The sequence below is a fragment of the Ranitomeya imitator genome, chromosome 2, assembly GCF_032444005.1.
Source record: "Ranitomeya imitator isolate aRanImi1 chromosome 2, aRanImi1.pri, whole genome shotgun sequence".
NCBI lineage: Eukaryota > Metazoa > Chordata > Amphibia > Anura > Dendrobatidae > Ranitomeya > Ranitomeya imitator.
The window spans coordinates 372,113,948-372,125,061 of record NC_091283.1 but is presented as its reverse complement, the minus strand read 5'-3'; the positions used below and the strand labels follow the sequence as shown (position 1 = coordinate 372,125,061).

The 11,114-nt window shown below is 44.0% G+C and overlaps 1 protein-coding gene across 1 annotated transcript; it reads left to right on the top strand.

The window, feature by feature from the left end:
* The first annotated feature begins 5,415 nt into the window (after nt 1-5,415).
* Nucleotides 5,416-11,114, top strand: LOC138666604 (zinc finger protein 547-like). Its single transcript, XM_069754801.1, has 6 exons — nt 5,416-8,509; nt 8,639-8,818; nt 8,901-9,024; nt 9,108-9,205; nt 9,401-9,491; nt 10,297-11,114. Exons 1-6 carry the CDS (start codon nt 8,234-8,236, stop codon nt 11,112-11,114), a joined length of 1,587 nt encoding a protein of 528 aa, XP_069610902.1. The 5' UTR covers nt 5,416-8,233.

Genomic DNA, 11,114 nt, shown 5'->3' with positions numbered 1-11,114 from the left:
TAATGACTGTTAGCAAGATGAAAAGACAAACGTAGGAATGAAATAGATTCAGCAAAGTGAGGCCCGATATTCTAGACAGAGCGAGGATAGCAAAGAGAACTATGCAGTCTACAAAAAACCCTAAAACGAAAACCACGCAAAGGGGCAAAAGACCCACCGTGCCGAACTAACAGCACGGCGGTGCACCCCTTTGCTTCTCAGAGCTTCCAGCAAAAGTTAATTGCAAGCTGGACAGAAAAAACAGAAATCAAACTAGAAGCACTTATCTAGCAGAGCAGCAGGCCCAAGGAAAGATGCAGTAGCTCAGATCCAACACTGGAACATTGACAAGGAGCAAGGAAGACAGACTCAGGTGGAGCTAAATAGCAAGGCAGCCAACGAGCTCACCAAAACACCTGAGGGAGGAAGCCCAGAGACTGCAATACCACTTGTGACCACAGAAGTGAACTCAGCCACAGAATTCACAACAGTACCCCCCCCTTGAGGAGGGGTCACCGAACCCTCACCAGAACCCCCAGGCCGACCAGGATGAGCCACATGAAAGGCACGAACAAGATCTGGGGCATGGACATCAGAGGCAAAAACCCAGGAATTATCTTCCTGAGCATAACCCTTCCATTTGACCAGATACTGGAGTTTCCGTCTAGAGACACGAGAATCCAAAATCTTCTCCACAATATACTCCAATTCCCCCTCCACCAAAACAGGGGCAGGAGGCTCCACAGATGGAACCATAGGTGCCACGTATCTCCTCAACAACGACCTATGGAATACATTATGTATGGAAAAGGAGTCTGGGAGGGTCAGACGAAAAGACACCGGATTGAGAATCTCAGAAATCCTATACGGACCAATAAAACGAGGTTTAAATTTAGGAGAGGAAACCTTCATAGGTATATGACGAGAAGATAACCAAACCAGATCCCCAACACGAAGTCGGGGTCCCACACGGCGTCTGCGATTAGCGAAAAGCTGAGCCTTCTCCTGGGACAAGGTCAAATTGTCCACTACCTGAGTCCAGATCTGCTGCAACCTGTCCACCACATAATCCACACCAGGACAGTCCGAAGACTCAACCTGTCCTGAAGAGAAACGAGGATGGAACCCAGAATTGCAGAAAAATGGAGAGACCAAGGTAGCCGAGCTGGCCCGATTATTAAGGGCGAACTCAGCCAACGGCAAAAATGACACCCAATCATCCTGGTCAGCGGAAACAAAACATCTCAGATATGTTTCCAAGGTCTGATTGGTTCGTTCGGTCTGGCCATTAGTCTGAGGATGGAAGGCCGAGGAAAAAGATAGGTCAATGCCCATCCTACCACAAAAGGCTCGCCAGAACCTCGAGACAAACTGGGAACCTCTGTCAGAAACAATATTCTCAGGAATGCCATGTAAACGAACCACATGCTGGAAGAACAAAGGCACCAAATCAGAGGAGGAAGGCAATTTAACCAAGGGCACCAGATGGACCATTTTAGAAAAGCGATCACAGACCACCCAAATGACAGACATCTTTTGAGAAACGGGAAGGTCAGAAATGAAATCCATCGAAATATGTGTCCAAGGCCTCTTCGGGACCGGCAAGGGCAAAAGCAACCCACTGGCACGTGAACAGCAGGGCTTAGCCCTAGCACAAATTCCACAGGACTGCACAAAAGCACGCACATCCCGTGACAGAGATGGCCACCAGAAGGATCTAGCAACCAACTCCCTGGTACCAAAGATTCCTGGATGACCGGCCAGCACCGAACAATGAAGTTCAGAGATAACTTTACTAGTCCACCTATCAGGGACGAACAATTTCTCGGCCGGACAACGATCAGGTTTATTAGCCTGAAATTTCTGCAACACTCTCCGCAAATCAGGGGAGATGGCAGACACAATGACTCCTTCCTTGAGGATACTCGCCGGCTCAGATAACCCCGGAGAGTCGGGCACAAAACTCCTAGACAGAGCATCCGCCTTCACATTTTTAGAGCCCGGAAGGTATGAAACCACAAAATCAAAACGAGCAAAAAATAACGACCAACGGGCCTGTCTAGGATTCAAGCGCTTGGCAGACTCAAGATAAGTAAGGTTCTTATGATCAGTCAAAACCACCACGCGATGCTTAGCACCCTCAAGCCAATGACGCCACTCCTCGAATGCCCACTTCATGGCCAGCAACTCTCGGTTGCCCACATCATAATTACGCTCAGCAGCAGAAAATTTCCTGGAAAAGAAAGCACATGGTTTGAACACTGAGCAACCAGAACCTCTCTGTGACAAAACCGCCCCTGCACCAATCTCAGAAGCATCAACCTCGACCTGGAACGGAAGAGAAACATCAGGTTGACACAACACAGGGGCACAGCAAAAACGACGCTTCAACTCCTGAAAAGCTTCCACGGCAGCAGAAGACCAATTAACCAAATCAGCACCCTTCTTGGTCAAATCGGTCAATGGTCTGGCAATGCTAGAAAAATTACAGATGAAGCGACGATAAAAATTAGCAAAGCCCAGGAATTTCTGCAAACTTTTTAGAGATGTCGGCTGAGTCCAATCCTGGATGGCCTGAACCTTAACCGGATCCATCTCGATAGTAGAAGGGGAAAAGATGAACCCCAAAAATGAAACTTTCTGCACACCGAAGAGACACTTTGATCCCTTCACGAACAAGGAATTAGCACGCAGTACCTGGAAAACCATTCTGACTTGCTTCACATGAGACTCCCAATCATCTGAGAAGATCAAAATGTCATCCAAGTAAACAATCAAGAATTTATCCAGATACTCACGGAAAATGTCATGCATAAAAGACTGAAAAACAGATGGAGCATTGGCAAGTCCGAACGGCATCACCAGATACTCAAAATGACCCTCGGGCGTATTAAATGCCGTTTTCCATTCATCTCCCTGCCTGATTCTCACCAGATTATACGCACCACGAAGATCAATCTTAGTAAACCAACTAGCCCCCTTAATCCGAGCAAACAAGTCAGAAATCAATGGCAAGGGATACTGAAACTTAACAGTGATCTTATTAAGAAGGCGGTAATCAATACACGGTCTTAGCGAACCATCCTTCTTGGCTACAAAAAAGAACCCTGCTCCCAATGGTGACGACGATGGGCGAATATGTCCCTTCTCCAGGGACTCCTTCACATAACTGCGCATAGCGGTGTGTTCAGGTACGGACAAATTAAATAAACGACCCTTAGGGAATTTACTACCAGGAATCAAATCGATAGCACAATCACAATTCCTATGCGGAGGAAGGGCATCAGACTTGGACTCTTCAAATACATCCTGAAAGTCCGACAAGAACTCTGGGATGTCAGAAGGAATGGATGACGAAATAGACAAAAATGGAACATCACCATGTACTCCCTGACAACCCCAGCTGGTTACCGACATAGAGTTCCAATCCAATACTGGATTATGGGTTTGTAGCCATGGCAACCCCAACACGACCACATCATGCAAATTATGCAGTACCAAAAAGCGAATAACTTCCTGATGTGCAGGAGCCATGCACATGGTCAGCTGGGCCCAGTACTGAGGCTTATTCTTGGCCAGAGGTGTAGCATCAATTCCTCTCAACGGAATAGGACACCGCAAGGGCTCCAAGAAAAATCCACAACGTTTAGCATAATCCAAATCCATCAGATTCAGGGCAGCGCCTGAATCCACAAACGCCATGACAGAATATGATGACAAAGAGCACATTAAGGTAATGGACAAAAGGAATTTGGACTGTACAGTACCAATAACGGCAGAGCTATCGAACCGCCTAGTGCGTTTAGGACAATTAGAAATAGCATGAGTAGAATCACCACAATAGAAACACAGTCTGTTCAGACGTCTGTGTTCGTGCCGTTCTACTTTAGTCATAGTCCTGTCGCACTGCATAGGCTCAGGCTTACTCTCAGACAATACCGCCAGATGGTGCACAGATTTACGCTCGCGCAAGCGACGACCGATCTGAATGGCCAAGGACATAGACTCATTCAAACCAGCAGGCATAGGAAATCCCACCATTACATCCTTAAGAGCTTCAGAGAGACCCTTTCTGAACAAAGCCGCTAGTGCAGATTCATTCCACAGAGTGAGTACTGACCATTTTCTAAATTTCTGACAATATACTTCTACATCATCCTGACCCTGGCATAAAGCCAGCAGATTTTTCTCAGCTTGATCCACTGAATTAGGCTCATCGTAAAGCAATCCCAGCGCCTGGAAAAATGCATCAACATTACTCAATGCAGAATCTCCTGGTGCAAGAGAAAACGCCCAGTCCTGTGGGTCGCCGCGCAAAAAAGAAATAATAATCAAAACCTGTTGAATAGGATTACCAGAAGAATGAGGTTTCAAGGCCAAAAATAGCTTACAATTATTTCTGAAGCTCAGGAACTTAGTTCTGTCACCAAAAAACAAATCAGGAATCGGAATTCTTGGTTCTAGCATCGATTTCTGATCAATAGTATCTTGAATCTTTTGTACATTTACAACGAGATTATCCATTGAGGAGCACAGAGCCTGAATATCCATGTCCACAGCTGTGTCCTGAAGCACTCTAATGTCTAGGGGAAAAAAAAGACTGAAGACAGAGCTAAGAAAAAAAAATGATGTCAGGATTTCTTTTTTCCCTCTATTGGAAATCATTGGTGAGGCTCCTTGTACTGTTATGGCTGGCAATCAGGCAACACAGCGTGCAGTAATCAGCGCACATACAGAGATCTGGCAATAACCCAAAACAATAGGACGAGCTCTGAGACGTGGAATCTCTGTAGACTGCAGTACCTGATCTATCCTCACACAACTGGAAGCAGCAGTGGATTGCGCCTATCACTACCTATGCAACTCGGCACTGCCTGAGGAGCTGACTAGCCTGAAGATAGAAATACAAGCCTGACTTACCTCAGAGAAATACCCCAAAGGAATAGGCAGCCCCCCACATATAATGACTGTTAGCAAGATGAAAAGACAAACGTAGGAATGAAATAGATTCAGCAAAGTGAGGCCCGATATTCTAGACAGAGCGAGGATAGCAAAGAGAACTATGCAGTCTACAAAAAACCCTAAAACGAAAACCACGCAAAGGGGCAAAAGACCCACCGTGCCGAACTAACAGCACGGCGGTGCACCCCTTTGCTTCTCAGAGCTTCCAGCAAAAGTTAATAGCAAGCTGGACAGAAAAAACAGAAATCAAACTAGAAGCACTTATCTAGCAGAGCAGCAGGCCCAAGGAAAGATGCAGTAGCTCAGATCCAACACTGGAACATTGACAAGGAGCAAGGAAGACAGACTCAGGTGGAGCTAAATAGCAAGGCAGCCAACGAGCTCACCAAAACACCTGAGGGAGGAAGCCCAGAGACTGCAATACCACTTGTGACCACAGAAGTGAACTCAGCCACAGAATTCACAACAGAGAAGATGGCGGCCGTTGGCGCAAAAAATTTTACTTTGGCAACTTACCAGATTCTCCATCACAGTCATTAACACTCTGTTGCCGTGGGCGACTGCACCACCATATCAGTCGTGTGTGTGTCAGTGGCTTTGGCCTGTGTTCAGACTCCTACAGAACTGTTTTGCATAGAGCTTTCTACTCTGCTGCTTGCAAACCAAAAACTGACACAAAACTAAAAGCAAAGCCACAAAGAGAATTAAAATCCTCCAAAAATTCAAAAATCCAGCAGAAAAAAAGACAGCAAAACTTACCTACCCAGGTATTAGAACAAATGCACTACAGGGTGCAGCCAGCCCATACAGCAAGATGTTGGCAACACGAGTGCAAAATACTAAATGGACAGCCACTCACCACGTACCCATTCATGGAGGGGGTGACTGGTTCTCAGCCTAGGAGGATTTTAATTCTCTTTGTGGCTGTGCTTTTAGTTTAGTGATAGGACTCGCAAGCGTGAGGACCTTTGGCGCGGGTTGCGAGCTTCCATATTTTGGCCAAAATATCGACCAATGCCTCACTATTTATATGTATTTTGTGCACTATATTTTTCAGGGTGCAGCCAAACCCAGTACGTTTGATCTTGTGTACGGGTGTATTCACATTGGGATGCATTGAGAGAGTGCTGGCCAGCCCGCCTAATCGAATAGTAAGGGCATGACAAATAGGCTGAGTACCAAGTCACTATGCATGTTCTTCATGTGAACAGCGCCCTATACTGGCCTTTAGTGCGCAAATGTATACTAAGCAGTCACCCCCTCCATGAATGGGTATGTGGTGAGTGGCTGTTCATTTAGTATTTTGCACCTGTGTTGCAAACATCTTGCTATATGGGCTGGCTGTATTCTGTAGTGCATTTGTTCTAAGGCCTGGGCAGGTAAGTTTTGCTGCCTTTTTTTCTGCTGAATTTTCAAAAACTGACAAAACCAGACCTAAATTGAAAGTGTAAATGGGAATCGTGGGGACATGTTCCACTCCCAAAACACACTACCAATCCTATAGGTCTTTCCTAAAATAAAAGCCCATGTTTTCCTAAATCTGACCTGGTCAAATAGCATGACCAAGTCCACACTTTTATTTATTATTGTAAACACAGCTGCCCTCCAGTAGTCTTAATGTGCCTCTATGCGCATCCTAGGGGATACACAACGTCCCTCACATATGCTCACTGTCTCACACAATCCATAACGTTTTTCTTGGCTATGCCACACTTTAAAAAGTTTCAAAACATAGAGATTTGAGATTGAGGAGGATTTACCTGCTTTCTGCTTTTTTACACACTGTTTTCTTGGAGTAGAAACTGAGCGGAAACTCTCCAAATCCTTCTCAAATACTCAAAATTTGGTTCTGTAATGTATTAATGTAACTACCACTGTAAAAAAAATAGCTGTTTCTGTGTCCGGTCACCAGCTGATGTGCTGCTCGCCCTCTGGGAAGGTCTCTGCTAAAGTTCCCCCTTGCTAGGACCAGGAGGCAGTTAAAGAGTAAACTTGGCCCTCAAGGGTGCGCGGCAGTGCGAAGGCTAGCACCAAGTGAGACCAACACAGTGCTCTTGCTGGTCAGTTCACCATCACCCAAAATAACACTTGGACCAAAGAAGGTTGTGCTCCCTAGGTTTAGAATAAAGGGATTTCCCATGAAATGGCTGTAGCGTTGGTCCTGTAATGAGGAAATTTATTCTAGAGGTGAAAATTGTGGAGCAAAATATGGGAAAAAAACAAAAGATACGGCAGATTATAGGACTGGATTGTGGATTTTCCTCTGAAACAGAAACTTATGGCTAAAAATCTAAATCCAAAAACTGTTTTGGAAGATTTCTGAAACTGTCTAAAGGATAAACTGTTTTTGTTGCAGTTGGATTTTGCACTATAAACCACCTGTCATGACACAGCTGTAAGGTGACCTGGGACCAGGTACTCCTTTACTGTTTCTAACACTACTGGGTGCCTTAGCTTGTCCTACTCCCCGGGATACTTCTGAAGGTGAAGATGCTGGGGTCTCCACCCTTGCCTTATTCCCTGAGCTAGCCCTCTGTCTGTTCTCTTCCCCCACAACAGGGACAAGGGGCGCTACTGTGCACCGTAGTACACCAAACCAACAAACAAGGCAACACAAACAAGGTTAACAGAAAACTCCAGGCATATAAAATATTCACTCACATATAACAGAGGACTGCACCTGGGCGTGGAGGTAGGGGAATAAACCAAAATAGAGAAGGATAGGGAATCACCACACATACAAACCAAGCAACAGTCACAGATAACTCCTCTACCTCTGCTTCTCATAAGAACTCCTCTCCCTCCATTAGCCCTGCAGCAAAAGCTAGCTCTGACAAGGATTTGTAACTGCCCAGATTATAAAGGGGAAAGGAGTGGCTAACTGAGCTCAGCTGAGAGCACAGGGATTTCCAACATGGCCAATTAACCCCTGTTCTGCCAGAAGCAATAAACACATTTAAAATGAAAGAAAAGTGCTTTTTCTCAGTGCCGAAGTAGGAGCAATCAGATACTGCGGTCTTCTGGCACCACACTGTCCCGGTAACCCCATGACACCACTTCCTTTAATAGCTTTTGTACTACCATGATTTTAGTTTTGCTGTCTGGTAATGATTATTAATACAGATAAGCCAATGTCTTAAAATCTCGAGATCAATTCAGCTGACTCAATTTCTTCGATTTATGTCTGATAAAAATTGGTCCAAATAGAAACTGCCCTCAATATCATCTTGTGAAGGTACAACATTCATTAACTTCAGACATAGAGGAGCTGCCTTAATAATATATTACACTCATGCTCCATTCCATAAAAAAAAGAAAGAATATCACATCTACACATTTTGTCTCCTCAATATCTTCAGTAATTGTATTATTACATGGGATATTTATGATGTTACATCATCATCTTCTCTACATTCAGGTCCCTACAATATTGGATTCTCTCAGTGGAGATCTTCTATATAAGAGAATTTTCCTGATATACCCTTCAAGGATGGATAGGGACAGAGAAAAGATGGTGGAGAAGATATTGAACCTCACTCTAGAGATCCTCTTCCGGCTTACTGGAGAGGTGAGGGGTTCTGATGACGTCACATTACATCATTCTTATCTATGGGAATAACAGATGGACAGAACTGGAAAGGTGAGGACTCTGGAAATGTCTGTAGTGAGATTTATTAATGTGTCTCTCCATAACCAGGATTACACAGTGGTGAAGAAGACCTCTAGTGAGAGCTGTCAGGACCCTGTGTGTGAGGGATGGGGAAGACCCCTGAGTCCAATCACGGGGCCTCCACCTCACCCCCTGATACATGAGGAGATTGATGACCAGAAGATCCTAGAACTCACCTACAAGATGATTGAGCTGCTGACTGGAGAGGTGATGCTGCTGGGAATTCTGGGACATTATACAGTAATGCTATGAAGGGATAGGGGGATGACGGTATCATTGTATGTGCTAGGTTCCTATAAGGTGTCAGGACATCACCATCTATTTCTCCATGGAGGAGTGGGAGTATTTAGAAGGACACAAAGATCTGTACAAGGATGTCATGATGGAGGTTCCCCAGCCCCTCACATCACCAGGTAATAGACAGGACTTAATACATATGGCCTATAATTATCTGTATGTAAAGAATGAATTCAGGCCCTGTATCTGTTTCCTTCAGTTGTATCCAGTAAGAGGACAACACCAGAGAGATGTCCTCGTCCTCTTCTTTCACAGGACTGTAAAGAAGAAAATTCCAATATTCCTCAATATCGTCAGGTAGGTGGAAAGGTGTCATGAGATCTCCCCTATGATGTGTAGACAGCTGTGAAGGTCTTGTGCTCAGTCTTGTTTTATCCACCAGTATTATATGTTTTATACTTGTGTAATGAGAACGGTGGAGATGGCAGGATTAGAGCTGATCATAGATGTGACTTCTCCATCTGTCTGTGACTTGTACAATATTTGTTTCAGGGTGAAGATCTGACCCATATTAATACTACAGAGACATATGTGAGGGGTGATGAGCGGTGTAAAGAGGAGATTCCTACGGATGACTACCCAGGTGAGTAGGAACCACTAAATGCAGAGAAGTTGTTAAAGCACCACTCCATCATTTTTATTTTATTGCACCCCTGGAGTGGTGCTTTAAACGTAATTCCCCTGCCCCGTCTCACAATTACCTGCTGCTGTCTTCATCCTGTTCCAGCGTCGCTCCCGTGTATCATGGAGCAAGCCGGAGGTCACTTTTCAGTACATCTGAAAGCCTCTTTCTGTCTCCGATAGACTTGCATTGAGCTCTTGTGACGTAACTTCTGACTTACAACCACTCAGAAGTTACAGGCACAAGATAGCATATCAGGACCTGAGCAGCATGAGTAAAAGGTGAAGCCTCCAGGAGGTGAGTACAAGAATGGGGGTAGGGGGATTACATTTAAAGCAACACTCCAGGGCTGAAAGACAATGCTTTAATACATGTGATCTGATGTCTTTTTTTCCCAGTTATTCTTAAAATTGTAAATGAGCTGTTAAGATATATGGGTTGGACATAGATATCCACATTACCAGTGTGAGACATGTAGATCAGGAGAGCAGACTGTCAGTCATTACATGGCTCACACTGTTAACACCCCTTTAATTTAAAATAAGCTCTGGAAGCGGAGTCTCAGAGATTTTAACAGCTCATTTTCATATTGAGAAAAATGTGCATTTCTCTGGAGTAAAACATCAGATCGCAGATATCAAAGGTATAATTTTACTAAACTTTTTATATCCTGTATACCCATACAGATGCTTTACTAGGGTTGATTTTACTGACAGACACCCTCATCCTAACATTATTAGCTTCAACTCGGTTTTATTTTTGGCAGGTGACTATTTCAGAAGCTCAGAGGGACATGTGATGTCTTCAGTACACATGAAAGATCTATCATCTGATCCTTTTCAAGAACGTCTATCTTTTGACGCATCACACAATATTAAGAAAAATAAAAGGAAGAAATTTGACCACCAAAAAGTTCATATAGTGGAGAAGCCATTTTCATGTATAAAATGTGGCAAAAGGTTTACACATAAATCAAATCTTGCTAAACATGAGAAGCATCACAAAGAGGTGAAGCCATTCTCATGCTCATATTGTGGGAAATGTTTTACCAAGAAATCACATCTTGTCAGACATCAGAGAATTCACACAGAACAGAAGACATTTTTATGTTTAGAATGTGGGAAAGGTTTTATCCAGAAGTCACATCTTGTTTCACATCAAAGTCATCACACAGGGGTGAAACCATTTCCATGTTCAGAATGTGGTAAATGTTTCATGACAAAAACACATCTTGTTAGACATCAGAGAATTCACACGGGGGTGAAGCCATTTTCATGTTCAGAATGTGGGAAATGTTTTATCGTGAAATCACATCTTGTTATACATCAGAGAATTCACACAGGCGTGAAACCATTTACATGTTCAGAATGTGGCAAATGTTTCACGACAAAAACACATCTTCTTAGACATCATAAAATTCACACAGGGGAGAAGCCATTTTCATGTTCAGAATGTGGTAAATCTTTTAACCAGAGACCCCATCTTGTAAGACATAAGAGTAATCACACAGGGGAAAAGTATTTTCTTTTTGATACAGATTTATGTTCTTCACAGGTAGAAAAACAAAACATATACCAGTTGTGA